Below are 19,965 nucleotides of genomic sequence, written 5' to 3'. Positions count from 1 at the left end.
ATCCAGTTAGGCCTCTCAGCTCATAAGATGAGGCCGGTGTAGAGCCTCCTCAGCACATTCCATGCTAGCAAACTCTGCAACTGTTTATCTTTTCAGGTGTCCATGCTGAGAAAATTGTGATAGTGTTGCTTCTGCCAAATATGTTACCAAGCACTGCTAGGGTATGCTGGGAAAGTCATAGATAAACTCAGTGCTTGTACCTGTCATATTACTTGTACAGTGCTTGTACCTGTCATGTATGATCTAAAAGTCATCTTGCAGCACAGCTCTTAGTTCAGAGCTTTGTCTGATCCAACCATTGGGTACGCCTGTGTGCTGAAAGTACTAAAAAAAAAATCTCCTTGTAAGCAAACCTGGACCTGACTTATCAGGTCAGTACCCCTAAATCTTGGAAGCCCATGGCTGGGGCATACATTTTGCCAGGGGGGTCATAGACCCTCTTTTGGGAGAAGACTGACCTGAAGTAGGAATTGAGCACTTCTGCCTTTTCCTTGTCATCTGTTATCATTTTGCCATCCTTATTTAAGAGCTGAACCACCATTTCTTTCCTCTGTCTTTTACTATGCACGTAGCTGAAGAAAGCCTTTTTGTGCTTTTAACATCCCTCACTAACCTCAGCTCGTTCTCAGCTTTAGCCTTCCCGACACCATCCCTGCAATTCTGTGCTACTTGCCTGTACTCTTCCTTTGTCGCTTGGCCTTTCTTCCATTTCTTGTATGTGTCCCTTTTTGTTTTCAGGTCATCTCTAAGCTTTTTGTGAAGCCACATTGGCTTTGTCTGTTGTCTTCCGCCTTTTTTTCTTGTGGGAATTGTTTGTAATTGTGCCTTGAGAATTTCCTTTTTTAAAAACTCCCGCCCATCTTGGACTCCTTTTCTCATTAGAGTCGCTTGCTATGGGACCTTATTGTTCTGAGTTTATTAAAATCAGCTTTCCTAAAATCCAGGGTGTGCGTTTAGCTACACTTGGCTTTTTGATGGATAAAGTAGCAGTGGATAATTTAGTGGATAAAGTAGCAGTTAAGAGAACTCTGGGGGAAAGTGACCATGTTATACTTGAGTTCTTATTTCTAAAAGAAGCAAAAGCCGAGTGTAGCCGAGTGTAGCTGGTTTAAGACCATGTTCACTCAAGCTCCACAACACCAGGAAATGCATCTGGAGTTGCAGTGCTACCACCTTCTTGATCACCTTAGCAAGAATAGTATATTTGAGACTGGCCTATAGTTAGACAGATCTCCTGGGTTGAGGGAGGTTTTCTTTAATAAAGGTCTTATTACTGTTTCTTTTAAGCAAGAGGGAACAGCCCCCTCCCACAAAGAGGTGTTATTCACTTACCTTAGCCATGACATCAGTCCTACCTTGGCTGTTTTAATCAGCCAAGAAGGACAAGGGTCAAGCACAGAGGTGACGGCCCTCACCACACCAAATCCCCTGTCCACATCCTCAAGATCCGCAAGCTGAAAAGAAGCTTTGACTTCTATGCTATGGTTGCTATGGTTACATCGCTCTGGCCTGTTCCAATACTGGAGTCTAATCAAGGTGATTCCGAGCAACTTTATCTTCAAAGAAAGAAGCAAATAGTTCACAGTGAGTCACTTGGTGAAGGAGGCCTCACACATCTAATTCACCTGATGTGGGCCTGCCTAATAGTTCAGCCTTTGGGACTGAAGTCTGCACCAGAGTTGTTCTTACTGAGGTTAAGAACAATAAAAACTGCTTTTAACCTAGCATGGATGTGTTCTTTGGCAAAGTGTTTATTTCCCATCGTGCACGTGAATGGTCAGAGGAAAACCTCTGTGGTGGGGTCAAGAGTTCCACAAGATCTACAAGAGTTCATATGATGCTCAATTACCAATGTACAGTTCAGGGAATCCACACCATACTTGGCTGACTGGATCCACATGGAGAGCTAGAAGACATGGCTACTGAAAGCATTTTCATTGCTCAGTGTTTATCAGGCCCCAGAAGTCTTACTGAGGGGTGGGTTGAAGAAATGCTAATCATCATATATGAGGCAATGAAATTTAGGGGAGGGGGAGCATTTGGGGTGGATTTTAAGAAGTTGGACCTAGACTGGATGCCACCTGGAGTAGCAGCAGGGAGTAGTTCTGTGAACTGGAGCTTTAATTCAGGAGTGTTTTTTATGATGTATATATATGATACATATTCATCTTTTTTCTTCTTTTAAGAACTTATTTAGGGGCAATCCTATTGGGATGGCTGTGAGCCTCCAAACTCGGAGGCGTATAGCCATCCAGTGTAAAGCGGGAGTAGCAATGGAGGCAATCTTTGCCTCCATGCTCCTCCCACTCTGCATTTTAGCTAGATGGGGTTTTTCGCCCATCTAGCGGAGCAGGAGGGAAGGTGGCTGGGGAGGCCTGGACATTCGGCCTAAGCCCTCCCCTCCCCGCCCACTGGCACGCCCCCTTTCCCTCCTTTCCAAGGTCACCCTTGCGACCTTGGAGAGACAGCAGGTGCAGCTCTCTCTGCGCCGGCGGGGACGGGGAGAGGGCAGGGAGCTTGGATTCCTGGCTCCAAGGCCAGAGTGCTGTCTCCAACCTTGCATCCAGGAATCTGAACTATCCTATGCCCACCCCCCTCAGATTCTGTCTAGGGGCTATAAGGTTTGCTCCCTTAGTTATTTCATTATCATTGTTTTTATTTTTCAGTCATTTGGGCATGTGAAGGGGAGGGGGAGATAAACAAGTGAGGGTCAAGAGAGAGGGAATATGATGGTTGTTTATGTATACAATAAAATATTCATTAAACTGTTAACAGCAACAACAACAACAAAACTATGGGAGCATGTCATCTGAGGGGTCTGGGAAGAATCCATGAGGACCAATGCCACCAAAGGTCAGCAGCAGGTCCCAGAGGCTGCAGGCAGCATGGCCAGCATAGATGGAAATCCTGCCATCCCACCCAGAAGCCAGCTTAAGGGGACGTCCGAAGAGCAAGACTGGAAGGAGGCAGAGCCTAGGGACAATGCTAGAGATTTAAGCAGAGGTGTAGCAGCTGAGAGAGAGGCAATGGAATAAAGAGCAACTCAGGGAAAAGTGGCTAGGAAGAAAGGAGCAGAGAGGAGGCAAAAGAGGTCTGGCAGAAAAGTGGAAGGGAAGAATGATGAAGGATTGAAGTTGGACTGGTGGACAGTAAGGGATTTAGAAGTGGACCAGGAGATGTAAAAAGTGAGAGAGGCTAGGAATGCTTTGTTGAGAAGCCAGCAGGAATGTGGGAAGAGAACAGGATGAGAAGTAGGAAGGAGGAGGCAGCTGCTGCCATAAAGGAAGCTCCAGCCACAGTTGAACAGACCTATCAATGCTCTGTTGCTTGGTCAGAACCCTGCTTCTTTTAGCCAGTTAGATGTCATGCTACAGTGAAAGTCCTTGACCCAACACAGGAGCTGGGGATGGGATTGCCTTGAGGGTAGCCTGGGGCAAATAAAAAGTTCATAGGGCCCAGACATCATGTACCTTCGTCTTCTGATCCTTGAACATCTTCTGGCATATTTATCTGAAGGGAGGGGTAAACTATCTTCCGTGCCCTAGCCCCTGGTCCATTCCCTCATCCCACAAGGAACCATGTAAGTGAGATTTAACAACCTTTGGAGATCAATAAAGGATTTGATCCTATTTCTATTTCAGTCAGAATCTGTGTGTGCATAGTTTAGTATGGAATTTATGGACCAGGGCAGGTTTGGCATGCTCTTCCTGCCTGAGGAACTAATAGATGGGTACTCCACAGGCCTCTGTGTCAGTCACAGTGACTATTAAGACAGGATGTTCAGACAGGTTGTCTTGCTTCCTACACATCACATTTCTTCTAATAAAGTGTGTCTCTCACAAGTCTGCCTCCATACCTTTTCTTCCTCTCTCCCACTTCCATTTACCTTGTTTACTGATCCAGTAATGGAAGAAGGGAGGGAGGTCTCTCCCCCCCTCCCCTCCCCTCCCCTGTGACAAATCACACACACCTATGGCTGCATGCGAGGCACTACAGGATGTAGTTTACCTGAAGCTACTGACAAGTACCGGTAGCACCAGGTAGCCTGCATTTCTTCATGCGTGAAATGCCATGATAACGGTGTGCCAGTTTTCAGGGTGGAGATCTTCCTTCTTCCCTCCATACCACTGCTTCCAAGGTAGTCACTGGGAGGGAGGGCAGAGGGGTTTGGAAGCTCAGCAAGCAGGGGGCAGAGGAGAGATGGGATCCTGCTATACCCCCGATAGCAACATTTTTGCATCCCTACAGAGCCCCCAAAGCTCAGAATAAACCAAGCTATTCTCCAAGGGTTTTTTGAAAAATAGTTCTGTTTTCTGAGACATATTCCAAACTTGAGTGGGGAAGTCTGCGTCTTCTCTATTTACATACTTACACATGTAGTAGAGTAAAAATGCATCTTCCCTACCTAGAGATTTAGCTCTAGAGGCCCAGGGATGAAACCTATAGAATTCTATTGCACATGAGTATACACGAACAACATTTTTAAATGGCAAATTATCCCTCAAAAGCAAAAATAGGGATAAGCCGTGGACAGTGATTTACCAGGGAAAATACACACACGCACACACAAACGCAAACACACACACCCCACCTATGGGATTGTCCATTGGTAAATGGGGACAGTTGGAAGACATGCTGTAACTTCTACATTGCTCTTTTTGTATCTCCCTATTTCAGAGAAAGAAACAAATATCTGAGAGATGAACATGACATGTGTTTACACCAGGTAAGCTTGTGGTTCAGGGTGCTTTGTAATGGAGGGTTTTTCTGGGCGCACTTGGAAAAAGCTTAACTGTACTGTGGCAACACACCTTCTGGAAGATTCACACCTGTGCACATGCCAGATTTGGGACATTAAGGAGGCTAGTATACACTGTCAACCTGGAGGAAACAACAATTTAGGCAAAAAACGAAAACATATTACAAGCCCCTCCCTGCTATTAGTTGCAAGAGAAAAGCTCCTTTTGGAGCAAAAGTGTCAGGTCTGGGACATGAGCAGCAGGTGTCCTCAACTACAACACCCGGGCTTTTTCTGGGTTTCCTGTAGTGCTACAGTAAGGTAACTAGAGTCTTTCCATTTCAACTATTGGGGGTTGGAGGCAAGGGTTTTCTCAGATATTATAGATGATTTAATTTTATTGTGCCTATGACTGCAAACCAGTCACCTCCCCCCTTAAGGCCAAACTAGAGGTGACATTAATTGCATGTAAACAATTCTCATGTACAGTTTTGAAATCACAGGGGATGGACTAATTAGGGTAGGGACTGTGGAGTGTGGGGAGGTGCTATTAGGCCCTGAAGGAAAGTTCCCATCCTGACAGGATCTGCTCGATCTGAGAAGCTCTGCAGCTCCACCTGGTGGCTAGCTACAGAAGGCAGCCTGGGCCACACTGCAGTACTTGCAGGATTCAGCACTGGGCCTGCCGGTGTTCTCAAGTCCTCTAATGCAGACCAGCTGGAGCCTCAGGAAGCCCTATAAAGAGCTTCCTGTTCCTTCCAAGCTTTGTCCCAGCCGCATGAGTCTTCATGGTGGCAGCATTGTGTTTTTGCCTCTTGTTCCTGATCTTGCTATGCCTTGCTGATAGTAAACCCTTGCCTGTCCCTGTTGATGCCCTTGCCTCTGGCCCTGTGGCCCCTTTCTGGTAATGGACCGTATCCTGCTCTGGACTCTGCTCTTACCTCTGGCCCTGCCATACCTTGCCAGTGTTTGACCCTTGCCTGAGGAGCCTTGGTTCCCTGCCCACCCCCATCACCCCTGGCCCTGGTGTTCTAGTTGAGGACACCTGCTGCTCATGTCCCAGACCTGACACTTTTGCTCCAAAAGGAGCTTTTCTCTTGTGACTAATAGCAGCAGGGAGGGGCTTGTTGGGACTGCAGTGAGGTGAAAGAGTTAACTCCCTCTTCCCATGCACAGGCTCCTTATTTGGCTCTGGTCCCTCCATGTGGGCTATTCACATTGTTAAAACTTTGTGTTGGATCTAATGCTGCCCTTGCAAGGCTGGCAGAGGTGCACACTTGGCCCCTATTGCCAGCAGCTGTGATGTAGTGCTTCCAGGGGGAAGCACTACACCTCGGCTACTAGTGGTAGGGGATGTATGCTAAACAGCAAGTTTAGCCCCTGATTCATCACTCAGCAACCCATGCAACCCTTGGGGGCAAAAGCACTGCTCACCCCATGTCTATTAGCTAAAGCAAGGGTGAGCAGAAGGTAGATCTCCAGTTATTTTGAAATTCAACCCACAAAAGCCCTTGCCAGTATGGCCAATGGTCAAGAATGCTGAGAGCTGATGTCCAAAACATCAGGAGATCTACTTTCTGCCCACTCCTCAGCTAAAGTTTGAACCAAGAGGAAGGAAAGTTTCCTTGCAGATGTAGATAGTTGTTGCATATAGAGTACCATCTGTGGAAAGATCTCATGTGCAAATGCCACTAAAATGTTTCCCACCATACTGTTTAAATGGCACACGCACAAGAATATACTGTTTTGAAATACTGGTGAATCTGCCATTTTGTTATTTATAATGACTAGTTTCAGGGATTTTAACTAATATTTTTACAGAAGTATAAGAGCGTTCCATCTGCCCCCTGGAAACAAAGGTCAGGCTCAATCATTGGCAAATATGTGGACAGAAAAGTCTCATTAAAGAGGTAAGGCTTCAATTTTGCCATTCTGTACATTGTTCATTCTTCAGGTAAGATGCAATATAGCTGGGTACTATTCAAATTTGTGCCAGAAATAGAATTATTTATTTCCTCCATCTATTTGAATAATCTCCATCTGCAGTTGTATGCTATTCTATTCAGCTATGACTCAAGATGAAGTAAATGTTTTTGTTAAAATTTCTGCTGGAACCAAAGTCAACCCCGCTCTGAGGCAAGAGAAGGTGACTTTCAAAGGTGGTAGATGTGGGGTACCATTAAAAGAAATAGGAGACATCGCTGACCTAGCAGTCAGAGTCCATTGGCAGTTCTCCTGTGTTGAAATTAATTGGAAGCTTAAAAGAATTTGGATGGTGTGGATTGAGGGACCTAGCATAAGCTTTTAAGGGAGCAATCCTATCTGTATCGATGGTTGCCTCTGAGCCTGGGGGCGACCACCTATCCAGTGCAGGGTGGGAGGACTGGTGAGGAGTGGATCTCCTCCTTGCTCCCCCTGCCCGGCTTTTGCGGCTAGACAGCCAATTTCGTATGTGTTATACCGGCATTTCCAACTTCCCCGGCATGCCCCCAGGCGGTTTTTGCCTCTCCATGCTTCTCTTCTGAGCGCAGGGCGGTTCTGTGCTGCCAACGAGGTGGCATGGGAGGGGGTGGAGGTTGGTTCTCAGGGAACCGACCTATCCTATGGCCATCTAGCCACTGACTAGCAGCCATAGTATTGCACCCTAAATTTACTAAAGATTAAATGTGATTTAAATAATGAGTTGTATAGTATCAAAGCATGCCCAGAAAGACAGTTCAGAAGCTGCAGCTTGTGCAAAATGCAGTGGCCAGATTAATAACAGGGACAAGAAGGTCCGAACCTACAACACTGATATTGGCCTGCTTGCACTGGCTGCCTGAAATTTATGGACCTAATTCAAGCTGCTGGTTTTGACCTATAAAGCCTTACATGGCTCAGGACCCCAATACCTGACAGAACACTTTTCCTGGCATGAACCTACCCGTACACTACACTCATTGCCTAAGACCCTCCTCCAGGTGCCTCCACCAAGAGTGGCTTGGAAGGTGGCAACAAGGGAGAGGGCCTTCTCGGTGCCCCCGTCCCCAATTATGGAATGAACTCCCCAGAGAGGCCCACCGTGTGCCAACCTTGTTATCTTTTTAGCGCCAGGTTAAGACCTTCCTCTACTCCCAGAATTTAGGAAGTAACATATGATACGTTTTTAATAAGATCATGAGATATTGTTTGGATATGTCTGTGTGTCTGCTATCTTTTATATTTTCATAGCTAAACTGTTTTTATATTATGCACAATATTGTATTTTTAAAAGGTTTTTTTATCCTTGTGTAACTGGCTAGAGAGCTTTGGCTATTCAGTGGTGTAGAAATGTAATAAATTAAATGAAATATCGTAACATAGATTTGATTGGTTGCATTCTTACATAAGCTGGCAAAAGTGCTAAAGAGAATACTAGGTCAGCCATAGATGGCTTTTCTCATAGCAACCCATTGCTGTAATGAGAACTAAATTTGTTCAGCAAAATTCCAAAGCAAGCATGACCGTATAGCTATCAACTGGCAACTTGTTTTATGTTTAATGAATCAGAGGTCAAAAGTCATTGATGTAAAGATGAAATGCCTTGACACTCTAATCTGTGATGTTGAATATTGTCCAGATATTTTCTAAAATGCTTGAATATTTGCAGCATATTTATCAAATATTTGATTCTATTTTCAAATTATGAACCCAAATCTCAAACTCAAAATGTTGTATTCATACTTTAAACATCATTCCACTGTGCTTTTGGGACTTGAACTATGCTATATTTGGTAATCCTTTTCCTAATAACTTTCTAGCCAGTCTTCAGAAGATGATGATACATTTGGCACTGCAAGGAGAAGGAATTCCATCGGCTTGAATGGGTATCTTCCATTAGATTCTGACCCTGCTACTGGTGGGGGACTGACTCACAGAAAGCACTTCCAAAGAATAATATCGATTGAAGAAGATCATCTGTCCCAGCTTCTTGATAGATCAGACAGGCAGCTAACCAAATGGTCTGAAGAAGATGAAAACATCTTGTCCAAAATGGAAATGAATGGGTCCCAAATAGAATCACTTCTTGAACAGACACCTTCTCCCAGGGGGCAACCAGTAGGGAAAGAAACATTGTCAAATGTAAGAAACAGAATCACATTTCTTTTTTATTTTGGAGGATTTGGGGGAAATTGATGGATATATTCCATCATGGATTGCATTTTTTCCAGACCTATTCAGGCTTTGTGTCAACAAAACATATCTTGGTAGGTGTGTATTGAGTCTACTATAAGATTTGTAGTACTCGCTCACTATGAAATTGCACTAAATGTTAGATTTAAGAATCACACATTTCATCTCCTCCAATGCATGTTAGATTGCTTGGAGGAAGCAACTTTTGTTGGGGGATAGAATTCTACTCAGAGTTAGGTTGCTTAACTCCTGTAGACTCAAATGGGATTTAAGCTGCTTAAATCTAAACAGCTTAAATCCCATTTGAGTCTACAGGATTGCTGCAAGTGAAGTTGCCATCTCCTGTTAATTTAAACATAAGAGCAAATGAGTACAAGCTGGGGCTCTATAGAAATCAGCATTAATGTTGTTTAATGATACAAACCATTTCCCCCAAAGTCTTGTTTGAGTTTGTAATATTCTGGTCTCTCTGAATTTGAACTACAAAGCAGAAGGGGCAGTGTGCCACATCCAGAAACCTCTTGCCCTATCAGACTGTTCAGGTTGCTAGTGGAACCTTTTCCTCAGAATTCCGAATGAGCAAAGGAAGACTCAAAAGTAGAGATGTAAAATTTCCAGAAATATTGAACCCATGGAGGAGGCAATTTTTTGTTTGTTTTGGCACAATGGAAATTTGGGGGAAATTGAACAATACATTTTTCTTATCAAATCTAAACTTACATTGCTACTTTAAGAACAAAAAATGCATGACTTTAAGGTATAAATGCCGTAGTTTTATTCAAACAATAATACAAATATGGCTGCTCTATCTTAGAAATAGAGCAATAAGCAGCTGCAGCACCCAATGGTATGTACGCATATTATTATTTTTGCTGGTTGGGAAAATAGGAGAGAAATAATGAAAGAGTTGAAAATAGAAACCATCAGCACTGTGGTAAGCAAAAGGATGCTTTATAATCTTGACTTAGGAATAGTCTCCTCTCCTTTCTGTCAGCTAGGGATAGACAGATCAGTCTATTTTTGATTCTTAAGTCCATTCTGTCCCATTTCTGCATAATTCTCCAGTTCTACAAAAAAGCATAAAACTTTGCATTATTTATAACACAATCTTTCACAGAATATGCATTTTTGTATGCATTTTGGTACGTTCTTTGACTCGAAAACTGAACTGCAAAATTCAAAGAACTGCAACAACAAACAATATCTATGTTCCAATTCACATATTAGTCTGGAAAGTGCAAATCAGGCAGGCAGGGTTGCTTAAAAATGTGGACCAAACAAAATCCTCAAGGCTATTACCACCATTATCCAGAAACACCATTATCCAAACTGCCCTGTGAGGTGGGCCACCCTGCAATGGTTCTCCTTACTTATTGCTGTCACTACCACTCTATGCAGCTGGAGCAAAGGGAACACCAAGATGGGTGGATATTTTTTTACCTGGGAGAGGGCAATTACCAGGGAAATCTCCAGTAACCACTGAACATGTTCAGCCTGTATAGTGTTTGCCTCCTCTTCTTCAATGAAGAAAAAATATGGAAGAAGCGGTGGGAAAACAAGGAAGGGCTACAAATTGAAGATAACATTGTCTGGACCCCCCCCCCCCAATTCAGTGAATAAGGCAGTGTGATTACAGAATAAAAGCTTAGTCTGGAAGCACCCTCAGTTAGTTACACTTAGTTCCCACTGAAATAAATGGGACTTAAGTCATACTAAATCCCTGGTATAGAAGAGCAGGATATAAATGTATAATTTAAATAAATAAAGTATCTCTTAATATCCCTGATAAAGAGTGCCCCAGCTCAAAAAGCAACATGGTCCAGAGGTACAGTGAAATTGACTGAACAGCCAATATTTGTGCTTGCTTGAAGGATGAACCACCATGCTTTGCCCCAGATCGTTTATTCAAGATTGTTTTCGTGGGGAATTCAAGTGTGGGAAAGACTTGCTTTTTAAGGCGATTCTGTGAAAACCGTTTTTCCCCAGACACTGCTGCTACTGTTGGTAAGTAAATTAAAGAATGGATTAATTTTAATTAATTTAGGGAGCAATCCTATGGCCGCTAGTCAGTGGCTAGATGGCCATAGGATACATCGGTTTCCAGGAAACGACCTCTGAGCCCCTGCACCAAGGTCAGTTCCCGGAGAACCGACCTTCCCCCCTCACAGGCAGCTCGGAACGGCTTCACGCTCGGAAGAGTGGCATGGAGTGGCAAAAACAGGGCATTCCGGGACGGGAAAGGCAGACACATCCTATGTGTCATCCGGCAACTGCCTCCCCCACTCAGAAGTCCCGCGGCTAGACAGCCAAAATCAGCAGCCTAGCCACACTCTTCTCCCACACTCTTCTCCCCACTGTCTCTGCCTGTCTCTTTCTCACACATACACACACCCTTCCCCCCCAGTCACACACACACACACACACACACACACACACATTCTTCCCCCCTCTTCCTCACACAAACACACAGATAGACTCTCAAATAAATTTTCACAGCATTCTGAGTGTTCACTCTTTTATTAAGAAAGTAGAAAAGAAAATAGCATACGTATGCAGAGATTCCCACAAGAATCTTGTAGAGAGATTCTCCTTGAGCACAGTTAAAACACAGTCATGGCTAACATTGATTGGATGCAGAAACACTACAGGGGCAGGACAAATTGCATTGCACTTTGGATTGCTTTACATTTGCCACATAAGAAAACAAAGGCATTACTTGCTGATGTGATAGACTGGTCTTGCTCTTCTGGTTCTGTCTTGCTATACATTTGACTTTGAAGCTTGGGGCATGAATATTCCCCTTTAACCTAGACTTCCTGTCCCCTTGCCTTGTTACGCACAGAGTCAGTCTTAAGCGAATGGCCTTTTCTCTCACAATTCACACAGACACTCCCTCCCCTCCCCCCAGCATGTGGGAATGGGGATGTTTAAACCTCCCTTCCCCATGTGCTGAGATCCCATTGTTCATCCCCCCTCCCTCACTGCTCAGCTGATTAGTACTGGAAAAAGCACCAATCATCTGGGTTGTGAGGAGGGGGGAAGATATGCAATTGTGATGGAGAGGATGGTATACAGGTATGCCCAAGCTGAAGAATGGGTTGACACCTCCGCCTCCCATTCTATGTACAAAAGCTTACTGGAATCTTTCTTCAACTCTCACAATGAGACAGCATCCTCCACCACATTTCAAAGCAACAGATTAATTTAGGGAACACAGGGCAGGCCACATGGCACACAGTTCTCTTCTCCAACACCATTTTGTTGTCTCCTAGTATTCGCTGCCTGAGGCAATTGCCTCACTTTGCCTAATGGTAGGGCTCGTCCTGCCCCTCACCATTTAAATTAAGCTCTCCCAGGCAATCAAACAGCAGTTTGGCAGGCTTGGAGAGTGCAATTGTGATGGTAAGGATGGTGCACAGGACAGGTCATCCTGTCTTTTCCAAGCACACATCATGCTGGTTTTATCACTGATGTCCAGAAAAACCTGGTCCCTTGAATCTGTTGGAGGGGGCGGGGAAAGATCCTTGGGAGGGGAGTGATGTCATACCCCTCAGAGGTGAATCCCACTGCTGACCCCAAGATGTGTGGAGACCTAGGGGAGACAGCAGACTGATAAACTGTAATGTTCATGCTGGAAGGATCCTCTTCAGAGGAGGAGCTAAAACTCCCAGAGCACCAAAGGGCTGCCCATGCCAGAAGACCAGGAAGAGCCCAGCCCCTTGGGGAGATGGCAGTGGGTCCATCCACACAAGAGGGGAACTCTGCCTCTAAGATAGAGGTTGAGTGACCACTTAGCCCTCAAGAGTGTCAGTGGCTCAAGAGGCAGGCCAGAACAGCCCCTGTGAGAAGGAATACCCATTTGCAAAGGAAGGCTCTTCATGAATAAAGGACTCCTTGTGAGTAGGGCCCTCCCCATATGGAAGAATTCTTCCAGAAGCCTCTGATATGCTGCAGGGGAGTCCTGGGTGAGGCTCTGGAAGCTCCAGCTTATAAGCCTCCATCCTAGGCAAGAAGGCTGCTGAATTGACAGGTATTGTGCTGGCATTAGAATGAGGTGAAGGACATAAGATTGGAGTGGGGAGTTATTCTGTCTCATTCTTTATCAAGTTTGCTGGTAATTCAGTAAGGAGATAAGGAAGTAAGTCTTCATTAGTAAATGAGCTACAGCTTCTACATGTTGAACTGTATCTTATGGGGTTTAGAGGGTACTAATGTGGGTATTAGTGGTAATGAATCAGCTGATCAGGCAGCCAAGGAAGCATTAGGACATGATGTAATTGATATCAGGCTTCCTTTGTCACCATCAGAGGTTAAAAGCTGGATTTGGCATGATATCAAACTTGATTGGCAGATACAGTGGGTGAGTGGGCTTGTTAGGAAGACAATTCTTTCTTTCTGTCCAGCCCTGCATGATTTTAAAATTTTTGACCAACATGGTCAGATTCAGCAGGTTGCTTATGTTCCGGGTCTTGAGCGGACACTGTGCTTTATGTAGCAATCTGTTTAGGGGGGAAGATCTGATTCCACTGTCTGTGAGGTTTGTTGAGTGGATGAAACGATAGACCATCTCCTTTGGAATTGTCTGATGTATAATCCAGAATGGGGCTTTCTTTTTAATAAGCTCCAGAGCTTGGAGGTTGAAGGATTTGGGGGGGGGGGGAGTCTATTCTGCAAATTAAGAATCTTAAAAGTTCAGTCCTCAAAGTGCTATGGAGCTTTGTTGATGTTACAGGCATCTATCCCCACTTCCACTAAGTAGTGGGGGGGTCTGCTTTTCCCCAGTAGGTGGTGCTCATGGGGCCTTTTTAGCCTTGATCCACCATTAAATCCCAGCAGCAGCAGTAGAAGAAGGAGAGAACTGCTGGAACAAAACTTATTTCAGCTCACAGTACCTTGAAACCTTGCTTCTCATTGGACTTATCTCTGACATTGCTGACCCCTGGATTCCTGATAACACTGTTTCTTGAAAGGTGCTTGTATTGGGTTGTTTGCCTATGCTTCTGACCTCTGTCTGCTTTTTGATATTTGAGATGGATTTGCCCCATAGTCTGTCTGAGGACTGAGCCTGAACTAGCCAGAGCAGGACAGAAACGCTCTGAGACCACTTCCATGGAAAATGCTGCATTTAGGGCAAACTGCCAAGTTGGGAGACACAACATGCCCTGACTAGTCATATAGCCAAGATCCAGACCTTCTGCAATCATCCCTGGAGAAAGCAATGAGGCTGAACAGAAGCCCAAACCATGTGTAATGCCTGTCAGGTAGCACTTGCACTTTTCTCAGGATTGGGAATTGGAACACAGGATGAATATCACAACAGACTGCCTCAGTCACCAGTAATTCAGTGATGAGGAGTGGTTTCATGACACTTAGGTGAAGTCAAATAGCAGCCAGTTTGAGGCATCATAGAATAGTAGGGTTGGAAGGGGCCTACAAGGCCATCAGGTCTAAGCCCCTGCTCAACACAGGAATCCAAGTCAGAGCATCCCTGACAGATGGCTGTCCAGCCTCGTCTTGAATGCCTCCAGTGTGGGAGAGCCCACCACCTCCCCAGGTAATTGGTTCCACTGTCGTATTGCTCTAACAGTCAGGAAGTTTTTCCTGATGTTCAGCCGGAATCTGGCTTCCTGTAACTTGAGCCCATTATTCCGTGTGCTGCACTCTGGGATGATCAAGAAGAGATCCTGGACTTCCTCTCTGTGGAACCTTTCAAGTACTTGAAGGGCGCTATCATCTCTCCCTTTAGTCTTCTCTTCTCAAGGCAAAAAATTGATGTATTTGCTAGTCTGATCAAACATCAAGGTTCTTAACGAAAGGAAGGTGTGCAAGGGTTGAAAGAGTCTTTACAACTCTGTGGCTGAGGGGCTTGCTATATGCCTTCCTATCATTTTTTTTTGCTGACCACAGAAATTTAAAAAATAAGATCTGAAGGCTGATATTCTGATTTGCATCACATTGGTCCACATATGGATCTGGTCAGTCTGCCATGTCAGGCACCATGGAGACATCAAATAAAGGCAAATTTATTGAAGTAAGGTCCTATTCTTCATCCTCAACTGTTTAGATTAATTTTAACCACTAAAGCTTGTAATCAGGGCTCTACATTTTACATTTCTGTGCAAGTGCAGAAAAAGCATACAAGTGGGGTATTGGACGCAGAAATCAGACGTCTGAAAATCCTAGTTTTCTTTCTTTTTTTGAGGACATTTCTGGCCTTTGTGGTTGCAAAGACAGATGTAACCGTAAGTGGTAATACTTGATATGATCTCAGAAGTTAGATGGGCTGAATAAGTGATTGTTCAGTGTTTGTAACAGTGCCTTCCCCCTACCCACCCAAGCATGGCTGCTACTTTTGCATAATTTATGCAGGTTGCAGAATCTAGCTTTTGGGTTACCTTGGTACAGAGAGAGAGAGAGAGAGAGAGAGAGAGATCAGAGATCGATCTCCTTTGGGCACAGCTCCTTTTCACCACTCCACTTCAAATTTGTTTTTACGTGAACAATAAGGGGACTGTAGGTAGCGACTGACCGAATAAACAACAAAGGTATAGGGCTGGCTAACTATGCCATTATGTAATTGATAACTAAGTGAATGTCTGCACAGCATGCATACCTTGCCTGGGACTACAAAACTGGGATGGAGAGGTTTCAAGCACTGGTTATTTAAATCACCTAAAAGGTGGCTTCCATCAACTAAACAGAGTACACAGAGAAGAGACAACATAGGTTGCATTTCCTTTACAGGTGTGGATTACAGTGTGAAAACAGTGACAGTGGATAATAGCCAAGTAGTGCTGCAGCTCTGGGACACTGCTGGGCAAGAAAGGTAAGGAAAGGCCATTGTGTCATACTACAACACATCACATCTAGAACACATCTCTGCATCGCTCTGCAGCCTCCCTGGTTGCCCATGCTTCCTGATCTGAAATGTGGCATCTTCCCATGGCCTCTAATTGAAGTGTGGGAAGCTAGATGGGGGGGCGGGGGGCGCTGCAGGCTGCTGGAGAGATGATTGTACAATAAAAGAAAAGATACTCAGACATACTCCTTGTCCACTTCATAAGTAGGGTAAGCGCAAGAACCCTGAACCCCACCCATGAGAATTTCTCTGAAATGTTCTCCCCCTTTGAATTTGTTTTTGAAAGCAATTTCTTTTCTATCAAATTGAATGAGAATGGTTGAAAAACATGTGGAAGAGAGTTTTGCCACAGCACTACCAAATAGTAGGCTAGTTGTTCTGTTGTCTTAACTGCTATATGGCTTTGGTGGTAATGATCAAAGACCTATAGTGATTCTGGGTTTGCAGATATCGCAGCATCACCAAGCAGTTCTTCCGAAAAGCAGATGGTGTCATTGTGATGTATGACATAACGGCAAGAGACACGTTTATGGCGGTGAAGCAGTGGTTAGTGAGCATTGAGGTAAGTCTGATTAGGGTTAAACATTGTTACATGTTCCCCGAGTGGTGAGAAGTCCAAGAGCACCACTCACCCAAGCTTTGTTCCCTTTGCAAGGAGAGATTATTGGAAGACTTAAGATGTTTCTGTAATATTTTAGTTTGTTTTTATTTATTCACTTATTTATTTCAAATGATTTTTAGGCTGCCTTTAAGAGTAAAACCCTCTCAAGGTGGTGTGCAAGATAAAAACAGTACAAAACAAGTACAGTAAAATTCAATAAACAAATATTCAATAAAAAATACTATAAAACAGATGTTGCCAATAGAACCTGCAGCCCATGGATGATGGGAAGGTAAGCAAAAACAGGTAAGTCTTCAGAGCTAAAGATGGACAAAGAAGGGGCCTGATGAACTCCTGATAGAAGCCGATTTTAGAGATGCAGGGACACCACTGAAAAGGCCCTCTCCCTTGTACTCATCATCCTAACTGCACTTGGAGGCAGGCAGGTGAGAAGTGCCTTGTAACATTGTGCCTCCTATGCCCAACCCAGATAAATGATCTGGAAGGATACCATGGCTTCTGCTACAACTGGGTTGATTGATGTTTGGGAGAAATTGTATCAAGACTTGGGTCATCTTCGCATTCCAAGCAGAGACCAAGCTCTCAGTAGGACTGCTGGCTAAGCCTGCAGGAAAACCCGCAACAGACCTCAAAAAACCAGATTCATTAGCCTATTGGGGTGGACCATCACATTTGTTCCCCCACCACGGATCATAACCCCTAGTCCATTACAGAAAACCAAATCTGTAAAACCAAAAAAATACAGTGACATAGTAAAACATAATATAAAAACCGTAAGTTTAAAACAGAATAAAACCAAAGAAGGAACCAAGATAAAAGCCAGCAGTTGTCCAAAGATCTAAAAACACACTAACACATTTTTTTAAACTGAAGAGCTAAAAAGCCTGGGGAAATAAAGTTTTCACCTGGCCCTGAAAAGACTACAAAGTCCACCAGGCGAGCTTCTCTGCCCAAACTGGGCAGCACACTCAATCTGGGAAGGCCTGGGTGAAGAGATAATTGGTACCCAAAGCATGCTACAGTCAGTGTCTCCCAAATGCCATGGGGGGGGGGATTCCATAAGGTGGGTGCCACCACAGAGAAGGCCTGCTTCCGTATGGCTGCAAGATGACAATCTGCAGGCCGTAGTAGAACCAGCAAGATCTCCTCTGATGATCTTAATGATCTCACAGTTCTTTGTTGGGGAAGGCAATCTGTCAGGTGACCTGGATCCAAGCTGCTGAGGGCTTCATATGCCAACAGCAAGACCTTGTACTTGGCTCTGTAAGTAATAGGTAGCCAGTGCAATTGTTTCAACACTTGTGTAATATGTGCATGGCGAGGTGCCCCACTTAGCATCCTGGCAACCACATTCTGCACCAGCTGCAGCTTCAGGACGAAGCCCAAGGGCATCCCCACATAAAGCGCATTACAGTCATCTAAATGTGAGGTTTCCAGTTGTAATGGCCCCAGGCCTGTAACCAAGTCACCAGATGTTTTAGAGGGGCCTAGAGATCCATAATGCTTTGCTTTGGTTCATTAAGTGCAATTTCCTTGCTAGTGGGCCCCTGAGCTTGTGAGATGAGTCAAAGGTCAATATTGCCACCTCAGCACATTCCATGCTAACGAGCTACCGTTTATCTTATCAGGGCCTAGGATGTGCCTGAGAAGTGAGGCTCTGTTTATGCTAAGCTACAGTTGTCTGTCCTGGGAAAGTTCTGATTGTTTTCCTTCTGAACAAGCACTGTTAGTCTATGCTGGGAAAGTTGCAGATGAATGCCAATTAACACGTGCTCCTGTCATGCTGCCTCATTGCTCACATGTATGGTATAAAACCCATTTTACCCCATGGCTCTGGGTTCAGAGAAGCTGTCTGATCCAACCATTGGGTACGCCTGTGCACTGTAAGCACTCAATAAAGTCTCCTTGTAAGCAAAGCTGGATCTGGCTTATCACTTTCTTGGCACCTCCAAACCTTACCAGCCCATGGCCGGGGCATACACCAGTGCATGGACTACAATGGCCAGGCTGTCCCTACCTAAGAAAGGGTGTAGCTGGCATACCAACAGCAGTTGTTAATAGGCACTCCTTACCACCGAAGCCACTTGGGCCTCTATTGACCATGATGAGTCCAAAGGCACCCCAAACTGCATACCTGTTCTTTCTGAAGGAGTGCAACCCCATCTAGAACAGGAAAACTCCCCAATTCCTGAACCTGGGAACCACCCACCCATAAATTCTCAGTCTTGTGAGGATTCAGTCTTAGTTTGTTGGCCTTCATCCAGCCCATTACTGCACCCAGGCACCAGTGCAGAACATGCACAGCCTCTCCTGATTCAGATGTTACAGGGAAATAGAGCTGGGAGTCATCAGCATACTGACACCTTGCTCCAAAACTGCTCATGACTGCCCCGAGCAGCTTCATATAGATGTCAAATAGCACGGGGGACAAGGTGATCCCCTGTGACACCCTGCAGCATAATTGCCAGGGAGCCGAGGCACAGCCCCCCAATGCCACTTCCTGGAACCATCCCCACGTGGGAGCCAAACCACTGTAGTACAGTGCTTCCAATTCCCAATTTGCAGAGGCAATCCAAAACAATACTGTGGTCAACAGTATCAAAAGCCGCTCAGAGATCAAGCAGGATCAACAAAGTCTTACTCCCTCTCTCTCTCCTGCAAGAGGTTATCTGTCAGAGTGACCAAAGCCAATTCTGTCTGAAAACCTGGCCTGAACTCAGACTGAAATGGGTTGAGATAATCAGTATCCTCCAAGAATGTCTGCACTTGCCCAGCTACCACCCTCTCAAGCATCTTGCCTAGAAAAGGAGTATTAATGACTTGATGGTGGTTGGTATAAAACTTTGGCTTCAAGGAGGGGTTTTTCAGGAGTGGACACACAACCATCCTTATCTAGACAGTGGGCACCACTCCATCATGAAAAGACACATTCACCACTCAGTCAAATCCTCCTGGCTAGAGGCTTTCAAATAAGCCAGGACAGGCAAGAGTCAAGAGAACAGATCGTAGGGCAAACAGCTATAAGTGTCTTGTCTAAATCCTCAGGCTGCAAAATTGAAACTGATCCCCATACAGCTGAACCAGATGGTGCTTTGGATACCTCACCAGATACTGTACTATAAGCACTGTTCAAGTCAGCATGACACCGAGTGATTGTATCTGCAGAGTGCCTCACAAAATGATCGCAGTAGGCCTCCGAGGACTCCCAGCATAGAATTTACTTAGGAATATGACAACAAGCCCCAAACCACCTGGAAAAGCTCTACTGGATGGCTACTTGAGGATGCAATGGAGACAGCAAAGTAGGCCTTCTTTGTTGTCACCACTGCTGTGCAGTAGGCGTAATTATGCACTCTCATGCGTGTCCTGTCAGCCTCACAACAAGTCTTACACCACTTACACTCTAGCCATCTCCCAGTTTGTTTCATCACCTGGAGCTCACCAGAGAACCAGGGAGCACCTTGAGCTCCACAGTGCCGGAGAGGACACCCTGGAGCTATTGTGTCAACAGCCCATCATGTCTCACCATTCCATAGTGAGAGCCTTGACAGGATCGCCAACTCTGGCTACTGGAAATTCCCCCAGCTGGGTTGA

General features: G+C 44.9%; 1 protein-coding gene across 1 annotated transcript in view; it reads left to right on the top strand.

Moving 5' to 3' along the window:
• The window catches only part of CRACR2A (calcium release activated channel regulator 2A), a 198,229-nt gene that overhangs the window by 167,812 nt on the left and 10,452 nt on the right, over positions 1-19,965 (top strand). Inside the window, exons 10-15 of the mRNA XM_084859988.1 lie at positions 4,678-4,726; positions 6,560-6,648; positions 8,518-8,839; positions 10,762-10,894; positions 15,635-15,716; positions 16,197-16,311. Coding sequence (XP_084716114.1) covers positions 4,678-4,726; positions 6,560-6,648; positions 8,518-8,839; positions 10,762-10,894; positions 15,635-15,716; positions 16,197-16,311 — 790 coding nt within the window. The remainder of the gene's footprint in view (positions 1-4,677; positions 4,727-6,559; positions 6,649-8,517; positions 8,840-10,761; positions 10,895-15,634; positions 15,717-16,196; positions 16,312-19,965) is intronic.

The sequence above is a fragment of the Heloderma suspectum genome, chromosome 5 (genome assembly GCF_057233095.1).
Source record: "Heloderma suspectum isolate Gila_16-S chromosome 5, 16-S_ref, whole genome shotgun sequence".
In the NCBI taxonomy this organism is placed as follows: Eukaryota; Metazoa; Chordata; class Lepidosauria; order Squamata; family Helodermatidae; genus Heloderma; species Heloderma suspectum.
Note: the sequence above shows the minus strand (reverse complement) of the source record. Positions and strands in the feature narration are given on the sequence as shown.